The 26,167-nt window shown below is 31.0% G+C and overlaps 1 protein-coding gene across 4 annotated transcripts in view; it reads left to right on the forward strand.

Moving 5' to 3' along the window:
• Positions 1-26,167, forward strand: part of LOC126826914 (FERM domain-containing protein 4A) — a 117,733-nt gene that overhangs the window by 2,291 nt on the left and 89,275 nt on the right. For 2 of the 4 annotated variants that reach the window (XM_050556049.2, XM_050556050.2), the window contains exon 1: positions 23,745-24,185. The exons of 1 other annotated variant lie outside the window; for it this stretch is intronic. In XM_050556049.2, the coding sequence (XP_050412006.1) occupies positions 23,934-24,185 (252 nt within the window). In that variant the 5' untranslated portion in view covers positions 23,745-23,933. Of the gene's footprint in view, positions 1-23,742; positions 24,186-26,167 lie in introns of those variants that run through there. One more of the 4 variants, XM_050556048.2, reaches the window with a different exon arrangement.

Consider the following 26,167-nt stretch of genomic DNA (forward strand, 5'->3'; position numbering starts at 1 on the left):
GAAGAGTAGCGCCGCTGTCCGGACAAAATTTCCCTCATACATGTAGCACACTGTATGGCGTATGCCTGTCTTCATTAGCCCAGTCAGAGCAAAACAGTACGACTTTAAACCCCATTTCATTTCAAAGATACTGTAAGGGGACAGCATAATAATAACTGTCTAGAAATTTGGCTTAAATCTTCTGATACATGTAGAGCTAATTAGTGTGTATATGATTTGTTTGTACTCCATGTTTTATAATAATCAGTAGTAATGTTGTATTGATCTGGCTGTGTTAGTATAGCCATGTGTTTTAACTGACTCATATCTTCCACTGATTCATCTCCCAGTCTACAGATAATTTTTCATACAGATATTGACATAAAGCTAATTCATCCTTTTCTTTACTGCTAATGTCATCATTCTTATCATATAATCTTATATTATTAGCCATTATGATAATTACTATTAAAAATAAGAGGAAAGCCCTACGAAATTATTGGTATACAGTAATAGTCTTCATGTATGTCAAATATTATTCTCTGACTTCATATTCGACAAAAGAGCATAGATAATATAATTTTCGGTGATATGCATCAAGACTACATGTACATGTATTTGATACTGGGCCATCAAATCTTCTAGTGGAACTATATATATATGTCAAGTTTAAGTTTAATGTACAGTATTAGCTGGCAATAGAAATTTCATCTTGTTTTGGATACTGGCTTCAACTGTTAATTACAGTTTAATAAAATAATTACCAGTATTGAAGAAAGTGAATAAAGTCTACCAATTAAATAAAAAGCAAATTAGTAAAATTTCGGAACCTTTTGCGAGGAACATGGGAATAATAAAATTACATAAATTACTTAATTCAATTAATTTATTAATGAGAAGAGTTAAATCAGTACAAGTAATGAGTCATTCCTTTTTAATCAGTTCTTTGGGATGATTTCTGGACACTGAACTCAGTTTCAGAACATTGGGGTTAATGCCATAACTTGTACAAAGGTTAAATCATGCACTTTATATGCTAAAAGTGATGGAGACCTGTTATTTTACTTAAGGGGAGGTAACTGTTGTTAGCTTCAGTGTTACCATTATGGTACATGTTTATTAAACAAGTAATACATAGATGTACATGTTTGCCCTAATCAACAATTAAATTACTGAATCTGCACTTTTATGTTGTACATAAAATATGACATTAAAAATGACTAGACCTCTTTGATTTGAGTTAAGTACATATAATAATTGTTGATTTCATTTAATTTCATATATTATTTGTGGGATGAGTTCAAAATGTGTATCAAAAAAGTCCACTTTTTAATTCAACGAGATATATAATTTGAACTGGAATCAAATCATGAAAGATTGTTGAACCGGATTTGAAAATCAGTTCAGACTTCATAGATAACATGGCATACATGTAGAGGTACATGTAGTACATTTAACACTACAATCATCAGTATCAAACCATGTGTGTTTTAACATCAATAAAGCAAATGTCTGCCAGACAGACAAACTATTTATGATATGTATGTGTATACTACAAATGATCCTGAGATGCCAAAGTAAAATGACCATGAAATTTTTTCTATTTCTGTGAATGTCAGTGGAGTGGTTTTAGATGCCTAGTTTAGCTGAATATTGGTTGTCATGTGAAAAATCTGTGTTCGTATTTAGAAGTTTACATCGATAACAATTTTCACATTGTGTACGTGAAGTTCTGTTATTATTTAGGAAGAAATATGTTCCTATACACATGGAAATGCACAATTGCATCATTTTGAGTACCCTTCACATTTATCAAGAACATGTCAAGAACAACATACCGGTGGTACACATGTATTATTTTCCAAATTTAAAGATACATTATGGAATATTAAATAAAGAGCTGGTAGATCGCACTAAAATAGTTAAAAAAAACTCTAAGCTGAGAAAACCTTATTTTATAATTTTTGTAGCCTTGATTGTCATGTTAGCACTATCACGATGATTAACAAACTCGATTATCCATTTTTGCGTTTAATCATCAACAGACTTTGAACAGCAGATCGTATTCAAATCCAATGAAAATCGGACAGATAAATGGTCTTTTCATGTTAATAAATGTCTATTTCAGGCCTAAAGAAAGACCTGCTATAGGTAGATACATGTACCTCTTGCATAATGCATGTTTAAGAATAAATTATTTATTATACATGACTTCCATCAGATAGTATGATAATCTATTTTTAAGAGGCTGTATAACAATTAAAGAAAGAGAGGCACCCATAATACAAATAAAAATAATTCTGTTATTTAACAAATCCAGGAGGTTTGAAATTGAATAACTGGCTTGGCAAAACACACTTGAACATCCAAAATCAAATGTTTGAAGATAATGTAATCAGAAAAAGAAGCCCCCTGAAATGCTAAGTCCATATGGCATATTGTTGTCATTAGTAGAGGTCTTGTAAAGAAATACAGGGTCAGTTAGATATTTTTTAATGGACCAAAAGAACTGATTTTTTGAAGCAGTTCATAGTATAGTATGTAGTTAACGATTTCAAGGTGGACTGGTCAAAGATTAAACTAGCCACATGTTCTCTGGTCTTACCACCTGGTACATTAGGCTAACCCACAAATTATTTTATGCCATTTTAAATGGAAAGTTCCTGAACAGGTTTTACATGATCCCTTTTCATATCGATACATTTTTTTATAATAAAAAATAGGTAAAAATGTAACAATAAATAATTCTGATTTTTGGGATTTTATTTAACTGTTCTCTGAATTGAAATTTTCAGGCGCAGTAAATAAATTATGTCTGGGACTGCTTCATTTCATTATTGGTAAACTATAGGTCTTCAGGATAAGTATGATACATACATGTATATTAATTATTATGGCGGTATATTAGATTCAAAATTCTATTGTGCTGTCATCTAACTTCAAACTGCTATTCATGTAATTTCTAATCTAAGAAAAGGTATAATTCAGTTTCTTTATTTGTTCCTCGTAAATGGAATTTTTATTCTATCATTGAAAAGAAATTTGTTCTCTTCATTGAAGCTTAACTTGTTTAGAATGAACATCAAATGAATTAAGAAATTAACACATAAAACTAGCAGACAAGACACAGTGGAACCTCTTGGCAGCCATCTTGTCATATGTTATTTGTTCCTCGTAAATGGAATTTTTATTCTATCATTGAAAAGAAATTTGTTCTCTTCATTGAAGCTTAACTGGTTTAGAATGAACATCAAATGAATTAAGAAATTAACACATAAAACTAGCAGACAAGACACAGTGGAACCTCTTGGCAGCCATCTTGTCATATGCATACATTTATTAAAGGGGCATTATGGGGATTATATAAAGAGTTGACAGTTCTCGCTATAATAGTTAAAAAAAATAGATAAAACATAAATAGAATATGCAGAAAATTTCAGTCAAATTGCTCCACTAGGAACCAAGATATTAGCTTTTGAATTTTAGTCTAGCCTCGATCATCATTACTAAAATCGGTATGATAAAAAAAAACCCAAAGTCTTGATTGTCAATTTTTACGTTTAATTATTTTGCAAAAAATGTATTCCAATCCGCTAAATATCGCAGGCTAGCGATGGCATCGAGAGGTTATTATGGTCTGGATAAGTTAATTAATGTCTAATTAGTAATTTAAATAACATTTCAGGCCTAAAAAAACCTGCATTAGGCAGATTTAGCTCTTTAGCCTTGGTCATCATTACTAAAGTCAGTACGATAAACAACATAGTCTCGATTATCCATTTAATCGTTAAACCGTGAAGGAAAGTTATGCAGTAAATCGGCTCAAAATCCACTAAAGATCTCAGGCTAGTGATGCCATCTTGAGTTGATTATGGTCTGGATAGGTTAATTAATGTCTAATTAATAATTTAGATAACATTTTAGGCCTAAAGAAAGACCTGCAATATGCTGATTTAGCTCTTGCATAATGCATGTTTAACATTGTAAGAACAAAGAACATGTCTGAACAATGCAAGTACATGTAACAATGTTTTATTTGTTTTGGCCTTAGAGGTTAAGTGCATATTATCTATAGAACTACATAGAATAGTTGCACTTAATAGTCTTCATTTTACTCTTCCTTATTTCAACTTTATCCATGGAAAAATATTCTATATATGTGTACCATTATTAAGCTACTGAATGAAATGAATTTTGTTTTAATACAGTGTACACCAACATTTAAATAGTTTGAAATATTTTACAGTGTTTAGTGAAGTACTGATTATCTACAAATTAGATCAGTGTCTTGTGGAATTTATTTTATTATCAGGAACTTATTTGAGATTCATCTAAAACCACTACAATTCAAGGATATTTTAAACGATTTTACTGTGTTCAGAAAAATATAGAAGAATTATAAATTATCAGTAAAAATGTTTTGTGGCATTTTTGTTTTATCAGGTACAGATTTTCTAATGATAATATAAATTATATAGATTTGTACAGGTAGAACGGGAACCTGATAGATATCTCAACCCTCTAAAAATGCTCTCTTCTACTTTGAATGGTGATAAGATAGTTATAGTTCTCAGGAAATAAAACAGAAAAAGGTAGCAATAGTGAAATATACATGTATTCTTAAAAGTATGCTTCCTCAACAATCACAATTGATTGAAACTGCAGGGTTTATAAAATTTTACAATATTACATACCAAATACATTATATATCTTTAGAGATATTTCAACAGGAGTTTTTTTTTTTGACAGTCTACAAATTGTAGCATAGTATCTATTATGTAGTTTACGTGCAAGATATTGAATGAATGAGCACTGGCTAGTGTACTATACCTGTGAACCTGTGATTAAAGGACACACTGTAGTGTTAACGGCGTACTCAGTCGTTGACATTCCATAGCGATTAATTTAGTTAGTACCGGTATATTTTGTGCTCATTAGATTATAAACAGTTTGATTTTTCCTGGTCATTAGAAATGTTCTTCTTTCAGATAGGAATAGAGAGTTATCTTTGAGTTTGCATCTTGACTGTTGGGAATGCAATGCAGGAAAGGTCCCTCAGTACTCAATGGAATTTCTGATTTTGGTATGATTATTTGTTTGGGCCTAAAGGAACCCTAATGAAATTCAGAATGTTTCAATTGCATATATTTGATTGAAATCCTGTAAATGTTATAATACAGGACAATTCTGATTTTATTTTGAATGATATTAATTTTCTTTGTAAAAGTGTTCATGTCACTTTAAGAAATTCTTTAATCCTTGGAATTTGGTGTGTATATAAAAATAGCCAGGTGACGATATATTTTGTTGAATTGACATAGTTTAGTTAATTGATGAGCGCTAATGGTTTTCGCAAGTCAGACTAGTAATACTTGTTATAGATTAGGTTAATGTTGTTATAGGCAATCGTCTGTTTAATGATGATTTGCCAACGAGTACAAGTAAATGAGTATTTTGTCATTAATATTTTTACTTTGTTGGAGTTTAACGATCCAGGGTATTACGTTTTATGTGTGTGTTAAAGCAATAATTTAATTCCTGTGAATTTATTACATTCTTATGAATTAGTCCGTGAGAAATCTAAAGACTTGATGAAATTCCTCATCACAACTTTGATTATAATTAGGAGAAAGATAGCTTTGAAGATGAAAAACAGATTGTATTGCATTAATATTGAAATCTATGGGATCGGCTACAAGTTGTTAAGTTATAAGAAAATTTCAGCTCAAATTATGGCACCATTTGTCCTGGATATGATCACGAAATCAGTTTACTGGTATACGAGTTATATGTACGTAACTCCTTTACAGTGCTTGTTTCTAATAATTCTTTAAGTAACCTGATTAACCTGACTACATGTACGTATTGATACTATTTGTAAACCTTGATGCTACATTGTGCATGTATTTTGTAAAACGATGGAATAATCTGGAGAATTCTGTTTGTCTTGCTGGTTTATATTTAATTATTATCTGTGGTGTAGTCCTCTACATGTACTTACTAAAGTCGATCTATATTTTCTGCCTGATCTCTGTTCTCAATCTAAGACATTTCATGAGTATTGTAAGTGGATTTACTGGTCAACAAATCAAGATGGTTGGTTTGTGATCAAGATTATTTTGGAGAGTTTTCCAACCTCTTGGGACATTAGAATGTTATTATCTTGGAAAATCGAAGAATAGATGTATGTACCCTTTTCCCAACTGCCCTATAGAATGTAAATAATCACAAGGTCCATTATGGCTTAACAAATAATTGAAGGAAAACAAATGGTCAGTGAACATTTTCAAAATTTAGTTGCATAAAACATAGTTTGATGTGTGTATTCTGATTCATGATATAAAATGTAAGACCTTATATATTCTAGTGGTCACGTTGAATGCTAGTTTTACTATTGAAATATTAATTTAAATATTTGATTTTTGATTCAATTAAAATGATCAACTGCTGGGCTTTTTGAAAGAACCTGTGTAAATCGATATACACATTATCCTTAATTTGTTTAATTTTCAATTTTAGATGATTTCATTGAATTATATAATAATAAAGAGTTGATGAAACCATCAAATTTCATTAGTTTTAGTTGGCTTTTTAATAATGAATACTAAGAAAATCAGTTCAAACAGCCTTAAATGTACACGTAATATTGCCTCTTTAATATTAATCTCACCTACTTTATTACCATGTATGTTAATTTAATTAACCGTAGAGTGGGAAGATTGAAGATTCTATCTATTCTATTCATTTTAATTTGAAGGCAGATTTAATTAACTTGTCTCATATTTTATCAGATTTTACTATTCCTTAAATTGGAAGAAATTTCAGACCTAAAGATAGAGACGCTACAGATGTGTAGAAATTGTGTCAAATACGATTATATTGGCTGAATTATGGATTTTTATATATATATATATATAATACTCTATTTCCACTGCGTACGATTTAACGATTCAATTTTGGTACCCAAAACATGTACCCGGTACTGAAAATGGCGTTATTATGAGGTTTTAGCTCCTAATGCATGGCACATCACTGAAGTTAAAGGGTTGGTATATTGTTCTAAATTCGTGGATTTATTGATAAGTTTTTATGAAGTCTGGTATTTTATTTATAGGTTTTAACGACCAATAACTGTTATTGTTAATAGAACTGTGGTAATTATTTACTGTATTAATGGCCATTGTACGACTTAAATTACCACAAATAAACTTAATGATGATAACAAAAAGTTCAGGAAATTTGGTTCCTGTAATTTGGGTATTTACACTAGGTGCTTGCCAAGAGCAAATCACTTACAATCTTACATTAGAATTTATATATTATCCACAATTAATTTGTAAAAAAAAAAAAAAGACACTGACACATTAACCTGATGGTCCCGGGTTCGTTCCTGAGATTGGTTGAGAAAGTTCATCAGGTGCCGGACGGGAAACAGCATTCAATGAGTTGGATGGAGCAAAAAAATGAGGATCCGTATCCATGTAAAGAACTTTTGGCAGACAGAATTCAACAAAGTGATGATGTAAAAATAGCTGTCAGGGCAAAATGTTCCTCAAAGCTAGTTCCTTTATGAACTGTCTATGATCGGATGATGCCCGCTGAACAGTGTATATAGCTGCAATATGAAAACATGGTAAAATATAGCTCTTCCGCCCCTCTGTTCTTAGGCTATTTTAGAACCCTTACCTTCTATTTTTCACCGTGAATGTTTATTTTTCGCAAAAGGAATCATTTCTCATCATATTTGAGACAAATTTATAATAATTCAACACTTTGTTCAAGTAGAATTTAGCGATTAAATAAACATACGGTCTGCGCATGTTCGAGTCCCGTAATGGCTGATCTGTTCAAACGTATTTTGTGTATGTATTTAATCACAAAATTCTGCTTGAAAATAGTGTTCAATTATTATAAATGTATGTCAGCTGTGGCAAGAAATAATTCCTTTGGCAAACAAAAAAGAATCAGGTTGAAAAATAGTTGGTAAGGATTCCAATATAGCTTTAGACCAGAGGTGGGGATGAGTGGTATTTTCATGTTGCAGCTATATAGAAAGCGATAGGAACTGTCAGCGGGCATCATCCGATCATCCGATCAGACACAGTTTCTAAAGGAACTACCTCAAAGCATGCTGTAATCTATCTTCATTAGTCAGTTGGTGCAGAAAAATAATGTGCTAAACCACTATTTCATTTCATTAATATGAAAAAAAAGCTTGATATAGCCATAATAGCAAATCATGTGAAGAATTTTGAATTGTTCACTTTCAGTGGAAAGTTATAATTTGGCGATGATATTTCTTTAGCAAAGAATGTCTTGTAGGATAGATTAGAATAGTGGTCACTAGATTAGGTTTCAATATGAGGGATGTCCTGCTATGTTTGTAGTTAATTTGATTATCCTGGTTTCTTGTAGACCATCTTGATTCTACTTGACTCTCATACTTCTATCTTAGTACCTTCTCTAAATAACTAATTATTGTTAAGGAGAGGTCATGCCTGTTTACATTTAGGAATTCATCTAAAGTAAGAAGTAGTGAGAATAAATGGGAAAGTTAGAAATAATCATTGACCACAGTTTTACCAGATATGTTTGAAGTCAGGATCTGTAAAATCGATGAAAAATTTCATTTTTGATCGAAAATATATCGTATTTGCTTTAAGGTTATATCTTCAGTCTCAAATTTGTGCGAGTTATGCACGCACTGAGAATATAATTTTATGTTCAATTCATACTGTACATTGTATATAAGGCGATTATTTAAATATATATATATGTTTCATTTCTTTTTTTCAATTAACCATGTCTTGTTCAACAGGTTCAGATTGTTAAAATTTGATGGTAATATGATCTGTTTAACTAGTAGAAGTTTGGAACACCCTGCTTGACATTTAACCTTGTGAATGAAATTTCAACACCTAGAAAAAAAAAGCTCTTACATTTTGGCATGAAATAATGAACAAGGGGCACAAACACCCCAACTTTTGACCTTTTGAGTTGTGATATTGAATTTTTTTCTGTAAATGATGTGTTATTTTGTTTGGCTTAAAATTTTCTGTAAGATTGTTTCTTACTTGGGTATAAAATTTCAGAATTGAAATCTGTTGGCTAAAATCATTTCAATCCAAGGTGTAGTATCAAGGTGGCTAAATGAAAGGTCAGACCAGGTCATCTGAACACTGATTTCTTAAAGATGTTGATACACCTTAATGTGGTGTAAATGTAAACAGCATAAAGTTAAATTAGACTATTTCATAGCTAGAACATTTCTGTATTGGACAGATTGGCTATAATTCTCCAAACAAGATGTTTAGAACAGGCTACTCCACATGGAATATGTATTATAGGCAAATAATTTAATACATGAAGAAACAATAAAATTACTGAAAGTTGGTTGACCTTTTGGTACTATGTGAAGTTTAAAAATACAATATGGTGAACATGTTTGTCTGTGTTGGTTTGTTGTTGTTTTGTTTGTTACAGGTTACCAACTACATGTGAATTATTCTACAATTAATGGAAAACAAGATGTTCATTTTAATATAACTTTATAAATTATTTATGAGTTTATATGTAGTATTATACATATTGGTAGATTTACATGATAAAGATGAGTTTATGTTTTCTATGAAAAAAGTGGCTAGAGTGGCCAGTTTAGTATTTAGATTTAGTGATTTCAACATTAAAAATTGAAGTGATGCTGTTAACTTGACATTTGGAATTTTAAAAATTATCGCAATTACTTTTTAAAAGTAAAAGTAAACTATTGCTAGATGATCATTCTATGTACCTCTTCCTTTGATTTTACTTATTTAAGGTTATAGACTAAAAATCACATTTTGACATTTTGATAAACATATTAAATAAAAATATGATATTGATATTGGTTGGGTTAGCTGTATTTTGTTTATAAAAAAAAATAACAAAAGTTTTCTATCCATATAGACCTTAAACATTTTCTAGCCTTATTTTGTGGTAATTGACTTGGGGCCACTGCATGATCTTTAAGTTCGTGTATTGATGGTTTTAGATAATAGATGTTGATTTAAAACACATTTGGTGAATTGATCCCATTCCTTGGTGTAAGTACATTCTATATCAACTTTTTTATTATTCGTCTACTACAATTTGCCTTTGAATCATGTACCTGTACTTTGTAAAATTATCTAAGAAATTATTCAAAGTCTGATACGACTCACTTTCTAAAAATGACAAAATGAGGTTTCCGTACAGATTCAGGGGATATAGAGCTTCCTCTTTTGTGATAAATAATATTGGAGAACTACAAAGAAAACCCATAGATGGAACAAACAATACAGACATCCAGTATACAGACAGTACAAAAAGATACACCTTCTCAGCTATAGAAATGATATAATATTATTGAAAGAAAAAAACGAACTAAGATATTGAACACCTTTTGTTTCTATTGAAACTACAGCTAGACATTATTGAATTAATTGATACATATGGATCTACAGTACAAGACTTAAATTTTATAAAGATTTCCCACACTAAAAAGACCCAGTAGGGTTTCTGGAAGAGAACCAACAAATAAATTCTCTGCTGGGAAAAAATTGACTGATGGGTTTTAGTTAAATAATAGATTTTGTTGAGATATCTACTAGAAAATGCTGACCACTCTATCTTTCAATTGATCACTGTCCATCATTGCCCTAGTTTGCCTTACTCCCAACAAAAATTGTTTTTCATCCACTTTAGAGGGTTTATGGTTGAGTCCCGAGCAAACACTGACCACAACAGTAAAATGGCTATTTTACTATGAGTGTAATTCTGTTGTGAAAATGTATAAAATAGTGGTAGTAAATTTATTAAGTAGAGAATAAGACAGTCTTAGTATAGAATCTGAAGAGTACTTGAGTTCAGTAAATATGATATTAAGACCTATAGCAATTAATTCTCCTTCACGGTGAGGATTCAACTTTCTTTCTGTGTGTTGAGTAGACTGGTGAGAATACTTAATATATATGCTTGGTTTTGGCCAATGACTATGGGACGTAGGGTGAAATTGAAGGGATCAGAAAAGATTACCACCGATATTGAACCAATATAGTTTATTAGCCACTAGGAAAACAAGTCTGTGTTATGCATCAAATTATCATTCATCTCTAGGCTACACATGTACTAACATTTCCAGTCGTCTTAATGTTTGATATTTGAACTAAGTCGTTGCTAATTAAGGAAATTGTTCAGGAAGAAATTGAGACTGGAATGCACTTGGAGAAAAATATACTGATTGTGAGTAAATACATCATAGTGTAAGCATACACATTCAGAAGGTATTGGAATATGAAGAGGAGGACTGAACTCCGGGAAAGTTTATTTGAAATTAATATTGAGTTCAACTCTATTAAGATGTTGGATCTTGAGATATTATGAGATGTGCAGGGCGACCAGTTATATTGTACACAGAGGATTAAATTTGAACTTAAGAAAGTGATATAAACATATATTTTTAAAAAGGATTCATTAAGGAGGAACAAAGAGGGGCCTTGAAAAGTAAGGTTTTCTACAAGATTAAATGTCGTAAACTCAAGGTTTCTTTAAGCTCAGATCTTGGTTGTTTTCCACAGTTTCTGTTACTCTCTTGGGTCGCCCGTCCAAACTCGTGGGTTTTCTCCCACTGCTAAAGACCTCTATGCACAAGTGAATTATTGAAATAAGGTTGAACCATATGTTAGTCCTGAAGTGACCTAGTTTGTGATTGGTTGTTCAACTCCCTCCCTCTCTCTCTCTCTCTCTCTCTCTCTCTCTGTATATTGGTCATAGATTATATGTGAGAATTGTTGTCCTGTTTGTTTATTATTATAGTTTACAGGTTTGATATTAAATTTTATCAACATGGTTAATTTTAAACCAATTAGAAATTCTTTCTATATCTTTTTAGGTGTTTATTTGTGTATATTTTGCCATTGTATATAGTTGTAAATGTGCAGAAAAGCAAGTATGATAATTAACTCAGTTAGCTCTTATAATCCAAGTAGATAATGTAATGAAATATATTTTTCCCAGCTGGTATGTAGATGGTAGTTTCATGTACTAAAGCTATGTGATGATGAATACTGTAAATTTGGGTGAACAAATGAATTCTGATAGATGTTTCATTGAGACTGATTACCTGTCATTTAAAACAAACACAAAGTATACTATTTGGCTATTTATGAATATTTCTTTGATCATTTAATTTATTGTTTTAAACCCAAATCATAAGATCATATTTGTAACTTCATTGTTTTCTCTGGTTTTCTTCTGCTATTAATCAGATCTGAACAACTACAAGAGAATTATTGAAATAAAGAAGCTATGCATATCCCTAGCCAAAATGACCTAGTTGTGAGGTATGGATTGGATATTGAACCCCATTCCCATCTTACAGTACTTTAATTCCACAAGTTTCACTATCTACTGTTCCTACTGTATAAATAAGGGCCATTGATTCAGAAGTCTTAGACTTAATATATTGTAGGATGGAAATGATTTATGATATCATTAATTGATCTATTTGATATTTGATCGATATGCATTGACAGAGCTAGATAAATATTACCAATCATAGGCAGAAAGATTTATGTGTTTTTCTAACCTAATAGATTTATTTTTTTTGGAAATATTGGATTATTGATAATTGTACATAAGAGGAGTGAGGCTATTTACATTGGTATACAAATGTGCATGAAAGCGATAGTAGCAAGATGGAGCCTGGTAGAAGACAGTACTCAACTATCATAGGTTTACTACCATAGGCTATAACTTTACCCCAAAATAACGTCAACCAACAGCCATATGTAGCACCTTTATGGAAGTCTAGAGGTTTGATTTGATATGAAATTGAGCCAATAATGGTTTCTTAAGCTGTACAATCAATGCAGTAAGGAAGGATTTAAAACTTTCAACATTCCTTTGAAACTCTAGTTAGATAGTGAGACATTGATTATATTATATCAACCTGAAGTGAGGAGACATACATAGGATACAATATCTATGTAATTAAAGTAGTAATTAACGTGGCTTGAAGGAAAGACGATAATCAGCTATCTTAGATTATAATAGAAACACATCACACCCTCTTTGTGATATCATCAAACACTGACAACTAATGATCAATGGTCAGGTAGATAGTTCTATGGTACCAGTAATCTTAATCTTGTTGATGGGTAATACAAATAATGATGAGCAGTTCTGTCAATTTCAACCCAGTTTCTTAATACACCAAACTAGTGATCCAGTAGGTAGATTTCAACAATTTTAATCTTATTGTCTGATAATATAATACAACATATCATTTGCCTTTTGTTCTTTTAATCTTTATCCTATAATTGATCATTACATACTTAATATGATTGACAGATTTAATGAATTGTATCCAATTATATGGTTCAACTTATCTGATGACTCTGCTGGTGGTCATCTGTTCGACATGACAGCTGAGTGTACCCTCTGTCAAGTAGTTTTGTCTTCAGAAATTATCTGCCATTCTGATGTTTGTAATATTGACAGTCTACAAGTATGTTGTAGTTTTATAATAATTGATGTAAAAATAGTTATAGTAAAAAAAATTAGATGGACTTTGGGATCCTTGATACTGATATAATCTTAGTGGCTGATATTGGTAGTGTACATAGGTTGCCTTCTTATGTGACCCCCTTTGATACCATATGGTTAGGAAAAACTCACAGATGTACTGGTACATTAAATGTATTTCTACATGAGTGGACAAGACTGGCCTCTAATAACACAAGTTCAACTATACAGTATACAGCTAGTAGGAGTAAGCTAAGCCCATACCTACAGTATACATTGACTGTAAAAGCAGTAAGGAGGTTTTGAAAAGAAAATTTCGAAAGTTTTAGAATTTGGGAAGGGAAACAGCATTATTTTGTGAAAACTAAAAGTATTTTATGGTGATATATTTTTTCTGCAAGTGATTCAATTGGAAAAAAAATAATTTTGCTAGTGTGTGTTCGTATATTATCTATACATATACAGTGTAGATGTAGTTTCTGTTTTGTATAATGGACAATGAACAATGTTGTTTCTTTTTTTAAAAATTCACTATGAATAATGAAGTGAGTGGAAATTTGTTTCCAACTGTCTCTACCTTTTCAGTGTAAATGAGATTTATAAGGATTTGGATAAATTCAAGGATATGTCATTTTTTTTCTATGCTTTTCTGTTAGTTAATAAATATAAAATGGTTTCATGATATAGAATTTTTCTTCCATACATGTAGCATTGACTTTAGAAATCCAAGCCTAAATCAATCGCTGCACTAAATGTGCTTCATGTATATATGTTGGTACCTTTACTTTTAGTAAAACATCTGATATCATTTTTATATGTATAGAGTATAGAGGCATTACTAAGTAGTTGAAGAAATAATTCTTTTACACAAATTTGTAACTTCAGTCAGAGTGTGTTGTGGCGTTTAGCTGTATAGACACACAGGTACAAATAGATATCATAGTTTAAAGAGAAGAATTTTTTATCATGCAGTTTAAGAGTGTGGTTCACAGGTGTTATAGACAGCCTGGAATCTCGTTACAGGTATAGAGAGATCTACCTGTTCTATCTACTGTGATGGGGGAATTGTTGAATTGATAGACTTGAAGGATTGTAGTGGATAGTATTGTATTGTGTTTAATCTAGTGACGGTTAGTGTATTATCATCGTACAGTCTTGTATTCTATTCTATTCTATCTACTCGTGTATTATCTTCGGAGAATCAAGGGGATTATCACATAGAGGAACATGTACTGGTGAATTCTTTACAAATATTACCTATAATTGTTTTTATTGTGTACCCGTATATAAAGGTATTGGAAATAATTTTGACATTTATATTAACTTTTTTGTAACAATTACTATTAGTGTTCTATTTTCTCTAAATGTTTTAGAAAGAATGAAGAAAATTGTGTTTGGATTCCACTCAAAAGTACTGGGTTATTCTGTGACTAAAGGTTCCCTAGCATGAATGTTTTTTAAGAGAAAACTAGAAAACTCAGAGAAAAAAACATAATTTCTATATAGTAATAGTTAAGTATGAATACCAATAGTATATAAATTAGGTTTTTGCCTTTTGAAAGTAAGTACACAAGTAACTGAGTTAATTTGTTGTTGCGAATTTTTGGATTAAATTTTCTGGTTGATTAGTCACTAGTCCTGTGTAAACGATGTATTTATCTGCTCTATTGCACTAACATCAACCACGTTGCTGGTAATGTTAGTTATTGGATAGATGTCAATTAAAGAATCCTAGTCTATTTCCACAGGCTGAATTATCATTATTTTTATTGTAGCCATCGGCTAACCGCTAAGTATCATTATTAACTTTTAGTTTTAGCGGGTTAATTCAAACAGTTTGTGTTTGATATTTGAGTGTGGATGTGAATGTCCAACTCTAATCTATTTTGTCTAGTGTGTTATGAGGCTGTAGTTTATATTGTAATACTGTTTAAAATAGAGGACAGAATAAGTTGATAAGTATTCTTTTTAATGGAATGAACATCTTTTTATTACTAAAGAAGGTTACTGGTACTTAATTCTTTAGCCTATTATAAATGGAAGTATTTTATCTGTGATAGGATAGAGCATATAGAAGCTTATCACTTCTACTGTCCCTGGCTAAGAAACATCAAAGTTATTGAATGACCAAAGGATAAACCTATGCTTAAAGTATTGTCTTCAGTTTTTCTTTGATTTAAAGGTTCAAGGAGGACATATGAAAATAGTCATAGTTGTGATGATTTCCTTTGGATGAAACAGATATAGATAATATATTGATGAATTCATCATTAGAATTTGATTCAAGAGAACAGGAATTAAGTCTATAATAATAGTGTTGTTGTTGATGTCTACTGCATGTCCTGGTTTGTATTCAATGAAGTTAAATCCCAATCTCTTTTATAAAATATTCACCAAGTAAGAAACTTTAATAAAGAGATTATAATTGTGACAGAAGAATTATATTGATTAGAAAATCTACAGTTCCTGTAAATCTGAAAATGTACCAAAACTGGTCCAATAAATTAATCATTTCAACTATTGTATACCAATATTTGAATGGCATTCAAATTGTGACTAAGAATATTCAAATGATAAAATCCTCATTCAATGTGACTGCTATTTTCTAATATATACTGTAATTAGACTTCACTTACAATTCATGATTAATTACATATTAAGTGTACATCATAGTTCAAACCATATTAATTTACTACTCAAGTTTCTGGTTATAATGTAATATTTTAAATCTGTGATAATTTCTAATATCAATCAACGATAAATTAAAGAAGCGGATCTCTTTCTTTTTTTTTAAATTATTTTAGTAGGTCTTTATCACAAAATTAATTTTTGGGTACTATTAGAAATTTGCCACTTTAAGATTAGTAAAATGATTTGGTTGGAAAATAAATAAGATAAGAATGAAGTTGATTTCCGATTGTAGTTTGCCTATGACAAATTTATCATTCTGTCTGGATGTCACTCCCCACCTTAACCATATGTTAAATTTGACTGGGTGTCTGCTTTACTCAATTCACCCAAAATGGTCTGGGCTTCCACTGAAACAAATATTGGTTGGACTACTGTTGTTATGCTGTGACTGACCCTTTAGAATTAAACAAGTTTAGATTGTAAGTGAAGTTTAAACTCATTGCAATTACCATCGAATTTCTTATAAGAAAGACATAAAACACTAGATACATGTAGTACCCTGTATCATTTGAGGAGTTCACATAGCTAATAAATTTTGGTTATTATGTATAAACAGCTCCTAGAAATATGGATTAAGAAAAGGTTGTGTTCACAGTGGAAAATAGTGTTGGATAAGTCCGGAATATACGGGCAAAATCCCATACCTGGTTCACACTGAGACTTTGTCTGATCCTTCAGATAGAGATCCTACTTTTTACAAGTCCAAGCAAATTATCTGAACTGTGTGAACTAAGACATAGTTATTTGTTTTGTGATGATGAGCTAATAGATAAGAAAGTGATAGACCTAGATATGTGATCTTTTATGTATGTATTTGAGGTTTACAACAGGTGTCTGTCAGTTGACTGTGTCAATCTTTCTATAAACTTGACCAGTGCTGTCAGTGTCACTGCTGGTATGCTAATCTGTTAAGTCTTTAATCGTTGATTCTCTTTGATGGATTTGAAATCTGTTGTTTGTGAAGATGATAATTTTGGATTGATTTGTTAAGTGTTGTACATGAAGATGGATTATGTACCAGCAGCTAAATATACATGTAGATGAAGTCGATTGATATGACAAAGAGATCTTGATTTTTGATCTGTTAATGACTTCTAGTACAAGCTGGAAAAAGAAATGCACCAATGTTAAGAAAATGTTAGCCTACACTGCCTTGTGAATGATACCAATTTTTAACCATATGTATGTGAAATACCCAAATGATACTTGGTCCATGTCACCCATACAAATTTATTATTTTAATACTTACAAAAGTGAGCAGGTCATAAAATTGATATTTTAAACTAGAAGTACAAAGAAAAGTCAGTGTATGTTTAATAAATCAGGATTAGAACTTGTTTGATTGATTAGAAAACTGGTGTCTGGATATGTAAGATGGATGAAGACCATGTGATGAAAGTGATTAAATCTTTTTGTGTTTGATTAATTTTGATAAGTTAGAGAAAGGATTTCAAACAGTTATAGGATTCATTCATACCTGGAAAAAGATGTGTGAGATAGGAAACTGGTCTTGTTTGATATGTGAGAACCAGAGACCTGGATAAATGATAATCATTTCAAAGAGATTAAAACTCTACTATCAGACTAAGTGACAGACATAATAATTAAAGAACTGGTCAAGATGTGAAAGTCATCAAATTTGAAAGTTGAAGGCTACAATCTTTTCAGTGGAATATCTTTAAAGTGTATTCAGAAATTTGCTTGCTGTATAACCAACAAATATGAATTTAGAATGTTACCTACAGTTGATATTGTGCATCACTTGTCAGGTGAGGGTTGATATTATCAATGTGTGATAGTATTCTGAATCAGAATGAGGAGTAAATTAGCCTGCTATTTATTATTTGATATGGAGATTATTTGTAGAAATAGTAAATACTACTGCACTAGTTAAGTCTTCAGCATTTGAGTGTTAAGTCTTCCAAATTTAGAGTATGACTGCCAGTATTAAAGGATGTTAAAATATCATTTCATTGAATAATTGTAATGAGTTCTAATATCCCTAATGATAATTTCAAAATATCTGTAATGACAAAGTCTCTCAAAGTTATTGCTATGCAGAAAAATGCTACATGTGGGTAGAAAGTGCCAAAGATAAATGTGATTCTGGGAAGTCAACAAATTTTGTTCATGTTAATTGTACTTGATTTGATTCAATCACATCATTAATTTGTATGGATGAATGGAACTTTACTGGTAATATAATTTTTTTGTTTTAACCACCAATTTTAGGAATTTGGATAAAAATGGTTTATTTATTACAATTTTTGGCCTACCGCAAATCCAACAGATGTATATGATACATGAAGTCCTGATTACATGGCTATTTGTTGACTCACTTTTGTTTTTTTTAAAGATTGTACCAATTTTCAGTACTTATAAGATTAAGAAGTACAATGTATGTATCTCAACACCACCAAGTTTTTTGCCAGGTGTTATCTATTTGTTTAATGTGAGTTTTTTGCCAACTGTGGATTATTTTATAAAGTAGAACCATTTGTTAGTAAGGTGTTGAGGTTTATCGTTGTTAATGTTGATATTAAAGGAATTTTTTTAACCTGTTATCAAGACTTGTGAAATATTTTTTTGATAAATAATGATGAAAGGTTTCCTGTCTGCCTGGATGTTAGATATTGCTCAGGTTGTTTTATTGGCTATATAATGTTTTCTACCTAGTAAATCTTCAGCTATTCAAGTGAATGAAATGAAATGAAATGCACGGTTTTCCGTCCTACTGTTCTGCTCCAACTGGGATAATGTAGTGAATGAAATGAAATGCACGGTTTAACGTCCTACTTTTCTGCTCCAACTGGGTTAATGAAGATGCCAAGACAGGCATACGCCATACAGTGTCCTATAAGGGAAATTTTTCCTGGACATCAGTGCTACAGCCTACTCTTATTTCAAATTCGAACTGTCAAGGGTTCGTGTACATACTCACCAAAGTGTACTTTGGACCTCCCAACATCTTACGCACTGAGCCACCATAGCACCCCTTTAGCTATTTAAGTCCAAACTATAATTCAAAGTAGTGTCTGGTGTCATGCATGAGGTTTTGTATGTTCACTTTTTCTAGAACATCTCGTCTTATATCTGAGGAGTTTGTGTAGCTAGATGAAAGTCCAGGTTCTGAACTATCTTTCCATAGCTTAAAAAATACTTGTAGTGATGTTGAACATGTGGTAATACTTAAAACACTTGATATCACTTCTCATTTAAAAAGTTCACATATTTAAAATATTTCTATTGTACTTTTGTACATGTTTTATGGGTTGTTTTATTTCCTAAACTTAAGAATGAAGACCATCAATTTAAGCCTGCTTATAAAGTCAAAGGAATATTTTAAATTCGAAGAAAATGTTTAAATAACTAAAAAGTATAAATGATATTGTTGAAATCCTCTTTGAATCGGTTTCATTTCATGCTGTTATCATACAGATACAATTTATATATAATGCGTTTATTTTATTATTAAATGATTCATACTACATAAACACTGGGATAAATTCATGAAAGTGTGACAGTCAATAGCTTGTGTGTATCTCAATAGAATTAATAAGCTGAATAAGCATTCCTATTACATGTGTAGGCTTTGTAATGGTGGCTAACATTAAGATTTTTTTACTTGAAATAAGTCTTTATCTAGTTTCTAATTAGATGGGTTTATTTCTTCAAATAGGTTTGATTCAGTTTTAATGGTTTTTTATTTCATGTACATCACAAATTTATTTATGTGAATTCCTATTATTGTGTTAACAAAAGTGGTATCAGGTGTTCCAGAAAGAGTAAGCATTCACGTCACTTCTTTCATGAAGCAACAGTTGGGAGTGAAGGAAGTAATGATCATTGAAATTGTGAATTAAATGCTTTGTGAACATGACCTAAGAGTAATAGTTCATTTCTCTGAAATACAATACAAGGTTGAAATGATGTTTTCCGCTTTGTGTCCCCAAAAATTTTCCGATCTTATTTCAAGGGTTTGGTTCATAAATGGCCCACATAGAAAGGATGTACTCTGTTTTGATAGAAGTATACCTATTACAAATGAATAAGTGTTGTGATATATTTTACACCGACTTAAGAATTAAGAGGTATTTACTTTACACTTCAGAAATTGTTAGAATTAGCATTCTCTCAGAAAAACAATACTCAGTTATGTTGAAAAACAGGAATACCAGCGGCAATGGGTGGAACCGGTATTTGTATATTTATTTTCTATTAAAGTTTTTATGGTAATCGAGACATTATACATATATATTTACAGTTTGTATAATTTGATGTAGGTGGAGAATTGTCGTCTGTTTAGATAAAGTGAACTTTATGTAATTCTTGACATCAACTGTGTATCTAACTTCAAATTGGATTCCTCTCTCAAGTATACCGAAAATTTTTTTGTTAATGCTGGAATATTCCTGTATTGTCTTCTTGGATAGATATAGTGTTTGATTTAAGGATGTCAGTTCTGTGGGATCTGTGTTTTGATCAAGTTGATCTTCACCCATGAGATAAATTCTGGATTTCATCTCTAATACTTTTGTCTTTTGAAACCATTTAAAACTTTGACTGCTTGTATTTATCTACTTGTTAAATAGATGGAATAAGGAATATGATGACAGAATCATTAAAGTTTACCATAGTTAAAGGAGAACACAGTATGCCTATGTCAGAGTCATCAAAGGTTACCATAGGAGTACACAGTATGCCTAGGACTAAATCATCAAAGGTTTATACCATAGGAGAACAAAGTATGCCCACTATTTTTAGAACACTTAATACCACTTCCCATGTTTAGAAGATATTGACAACTGGTTTACCTAATAGAACCATGAAAATGACAAAGAGTAACATGCATAATTGAAGAATTATATTTTTTGTAAGTAGTACATTGAATTTGTTATATAAGACTGCAGTTGATAGGAGTTTGAATGGGTGTGTATTTCAAACTTGGGGAAGATTACAGTTGATGTTAAATGAATGGCTGTTTATAATGTGCATAATTGGGTTGAGTTCTTGTGATTATGACTTGTCTATTAGAAACTTGTAGAAGTAGTTGGTAGAATGAGTATTTATGATGTACTTATTAGAAACTTGTATTAAGCTCTTGTGATGTGTTTAGAAAATTGTGGAGGATATCATAGGTGACATTGTGTTATAAATGATGACATGATTGATTGATTAGGAGGAAACTGTCTGTCAATTGCAATGCGATTACATATGACATTAATAATGATTGGTACAACTCCCCCACAAGTTCAACTTTACCTAACCCCTCATGCAGAGCATGTAATCTACAGACATCATGTTTAAAGTGACATTTTAAAGACAAACTATTTACTTGTTGTCAGTTGGAAAGAATTTGTTTAAACCATCTGTGATTGATTAAGTTTTATATGTGTAAAGATTTTCTTAAATTAAAATCTTCCTTGATACCACTCAATTGATTTTGGAAAAAAAGTCACCTTTTGTAGTGTCAATATGGAGTATATAAAGCAGCATTTCATCTGTATTTCTTATATTTCATAGTGTTGAATTGGGAAGATTTAAATATAAATACCTACCAGTGGCTGTTAGGAAACCTGGCTCCAGTGCCAGCCACTTTAATGATTGTGTTGACCTGAAAGTGCCATATAAAATGTTAACTAGAATAATAACATTAATATGATAATGTACATGTCATAATACAATCATGTTGACAGAATTGTTGTTCATTCATGTAGATTTTATTCTACCCGTTAGTGACCTGCAAATTGTTATAAGGGGATGTTGGTTTGAATTTCATTAACAGATCATTTTTGTAATTCTGCATTTAAATAAATTTTGTTGAAGTTGTTGGTGACAACATTGTTGTTAACAAAGAAATATATGGGTTGAAATTTGATGTGTGGGTTACAATTTCATGGAGTTAAAATAAAGTTCATTTTTAAGAGGGGATGTGGGTTAGACTTGAAATAAGATTTATTATGAATTAGTTTCTGTTTGACAATATTTCCACTGATGATTCTGAAGCTAGATTAAACATTCCCACCCCGAGCAGGTTGCTAAATGTTTTTATTCAAGACTTAAGGTTCCCGAAACATCATGCAATTTTGGAAGTAGAATTCAAAGGTATTTTGGGGTTTTGTCCAGTGGAAACACTGTTATATGGGCAAATATACATTATGTAATATCCTAGGAATACTTCACACAATGCAGAAAATTTGAGAATAATAATAATCCAATAAAAGAAAAGCATCCAAATATTTAAATATAGAAATAAGTAGATTGTATATAATTGAATATATTTAATCGTTCAGTAACAGTGACACCTGTTCATGTTAATGAGCATGCTTATGGTGCGATATAAATGGATACAGTATGTATAGTTTAATTGAATATTATAGTATTTATAAATAATATTTTTAATTAACATCCAGTCTATTTGATACTGTTGTTGGCAATTACATGTAGATGCACTGTATGTTTAATTTGACAGTTTGAATTAGTTGTTGATTAATCATAGTATATCAGGTTTAGGCTTTCATAAGGTGTGGTTGAATACTTGCAATGGGACATCTCACACTAATGTTTTTGGACCGAGTTTGTATTCTTTAGTTTTGTGGAATATCTCATCTTGATAAGTTGAAAAATTATTAGAAAATTTTATTTTGTATTTCCTATCTTTTAGTGTGGAATATTTCTTTGGAAAAAGTTTGCAGAAAAATTTAGAATAAGTCTTTGAAAAACAGCATTTTGTTTCTATTTCTGTGGAAGACAATTAGTGAACTCAATGTGGGAATATTTAGTTGTGGACTTGATTATTTTCTTACTCTCCTTTACTAAAGTTAGCAAATTGTTATTTATTTCATTTGTATTGTGTTCTACAGTGTGCATTATTTAATTTAAGGTGGACATCAAGTGGTGACTATCGAGTGACAGCTTGTCAAATGTATCCTGTGAAACCGTGAACCACCATGGGTTCAACAATCACAAACTCAAAACATTTTATATTAATAAAACCTGCAATATAGGAATTCCAGTAATGTGGATTATATTATGTGTGTGAAAGCTTTCTGTGATACATGGAGATGAATTTAAAACAGTTTTATTTTTTTATTTCATCTGTTTGTGGTCATACATTTACAGAATTTATTTCATGGGTGACTGAATTCAACTAACCCCCTCTATGTGGTTCTCACACTGTAGGTTTTTTCGTTTAAAAAGTTACATTTGTTGTATAGTGATGCAAAATATTTTAAAATGTTTTAACGGATGTCATCCTTTTGAAAGAATTTGCTATGTGTGTTTCATCTACTGATTTGGTTTTTTGTTCAAAATGAAGAAGAATATGTGAAAATGTGGGTGTTTTCTTAAGGAAGAATTTTGACAAATTGACAATAGCTTTTTTATTTAGCTAATTTCTCTGATAATGAGTGGGTGTCTCTGTCTGTTTTTCTGAACCCAACAAGAGGATTAAAATACAATAACAAATCGCTGACATTTATAAGAGAATTTTCATAAATTTGACACTAAAACAGAGAAATTATAATCTGATTAGAAGCAGTTTTCAATAGTATGCCAATGTTGTAATAAAGACCAAATGATCATAATTGATGCAACCTTGGAATATATTTTACACCCTGAAACTGTGTCACAAAGTGACAAATAAGGATTAAGCCATGTTAATTGTGATTCTGTGAATTGGATATCTTTGACCACTATTGGCTAATAATCAGTCAGACATTATGTCCATGAAGAGTAAAAAACGTGTCAGCATCCGGGAGGATCCAGAGGTGAAAACCAATAGGGAGACTCGAAGTAGATCCCGAAGTCGTTTCCGAGCCAGAAGATCAAAGTCTATGGATGTACCTAATGTTTCCAAGGACGAATCATTGGTTGCTAAGGTTCAAAAGCGTGAACGTAGCTTAGTAAATCTGGTCAGAGCAGGATCAAGAAGATCAGTTCAGAACTTGGTAAAACTATTTGAATTGAAAGGGGTAAGTATGATAATAAATGATAATTGATAATTGATAATTTAACTTTGTACATGTAGATGAATTTAGAGAAAGCAAAAACAATTTTATCATAAAATACACAATTTTTTGTGGCTTTTCCAATTTTTCTCTTTCAGCATTTAGGGTTGAGCTCATTAGTGTTTGTACATCAGAAATATTTATGATGGAGGTGTTAAAGTCAAAACACAATAAAATGTACATGTTGAAAACAAATACTAGAACATATTGACATGACTGTGTTAAATCAGATAGACACGTACAATTGGTCAGCTCTAATAATGAACAGAGTAGGGCTGTACCTTTTATTACAATACAGTTTAAGAGGTCTTACATACTAATTTTTTTTTTGTATCTTTCATCTTTATGTGTAGTCATATTTTCACCAATTTTGTATGGTTTAGGAGAAATTCTTATTGGTATCATGTGTTTGTACCTAACCCTACAATTAATTTTGTTTTAAAAAAGAATTATTCTCCTTAAATTAAAGCCTTGTAATTTGAGATATCAAAAAAGATATTGACAACATAACTTCCATTAAATGCTTTGGGAGCTATGGACCGTGTTCAGTGGTGAATCATATGCTATGTTTGAAATTTATATTATATGCTACATGTATATGCATAAATTAAATATGCATAATTGTTTCTAGTGTTATTGATATTGTTCACTTCGTAAAATCTGGTTAGCATTTCAGTGACGAAATTGTCAATTGATCTATGTGAAACTTATATGCATTGTTAAGATTTGTGAAGTAAAGAATCCTACTAAATTTCAACAAATAGTTCTAAGAGTTATAGCACATGTAATCTTCACTTTGTAAATTTTTGTGACTGCTCAATCGACAGATTATCATCTGATCTGCTTGATATTTATCTGCATTGTTCAGACTAGTAAAATGAAGAATCCGATCAACAATACTGATAATTAGTTATCATCCTTGATTGTGTCATGCAACCTTGTCCACACTTTATAATGATATTATGTCATACAGATTTTGCTCTATATTTACAAAGATTTACAATGCAACAACAATGTAAGCTGGACATCAGACTTTCATGTATCGGCTGTTGCATGTGTGTGTGAAATATCTTTAATTAACTTCTGTTGCCTGACAACCTATTTTTTAATCTGGTTTACTTTGATTGTATATTAGGAAAAACTTGGTTAATGAATCTGAACTAGACTGTACATGATGTATATGGGTCATTCCACAAATATGGGGTCCGAATGAAAAGTCATACATATCATTGCTCAAAGCAACAAAAACACCTGTTTTCTGATCACCAATTGTTGAAAAGAGTAATTGGTCATGTAATATGTTTATTATTTTATACTTATTTACTTTTAAAATATTCAAAAGCGGTTTGTGATTTAATTTTTCAATGTTACAATTCCTGGTGTCCCTGAATTTTTGTGTTACATTTTGGGGACATTTTGTACTTAACAATTTAACAATTGGCCCATGTTGAGCACAAGATAAATACCGGTATTTCCAAATATTTTCACAGAACATGCAGCAGAGAATCTAATATTTTGTTTACTAATTTTTCATTTCTAAACAAATGATAAGTTATCTCAACAGGAGGATTTTCAATCACGTCTCACAACGTAAATTTTCCCTAATATTTACGTTGTATTATTTGAAAAATCAAAACAAAATATTTTTGAAGTGGAAATCAATAACAAATTCCGAAAACGTTATCAGCCCTATTGTGTAAAATTGTCTGAAAATTTCATTAGCTCTGTCGATATTGGAAATTCAAGTCCTTTTATTTTACGAAGTGCTTGTTTATGCCGATTGTAATGCTCTCTATTTGCTGTGAAATATGTCAGAGAGAGAGAAAGATGTTTAGTTTATGGTCACATGATATACATACCTGAAGCAGACGATGGCTCAGCGATTGGATATGTTCTGAATAAGTTAGAATCAAAGTTTAGCACCCCTGTATTTATGTTGTTATCGA

The sequence above is a fragment of the Patella vulgata genome, chromosome 7, assembly GCF_932274485.2.
Source record: "Patella vulgata chromosome 7, xgPatVulg1.2, whole genome shotgun sequence".
NCBI classification, from domain to species: domain Eukaryota; kingdom Metazoa; phylum Mollusca; class Gastropoda; family Patellidae; genus Patella; species Patella vulgata.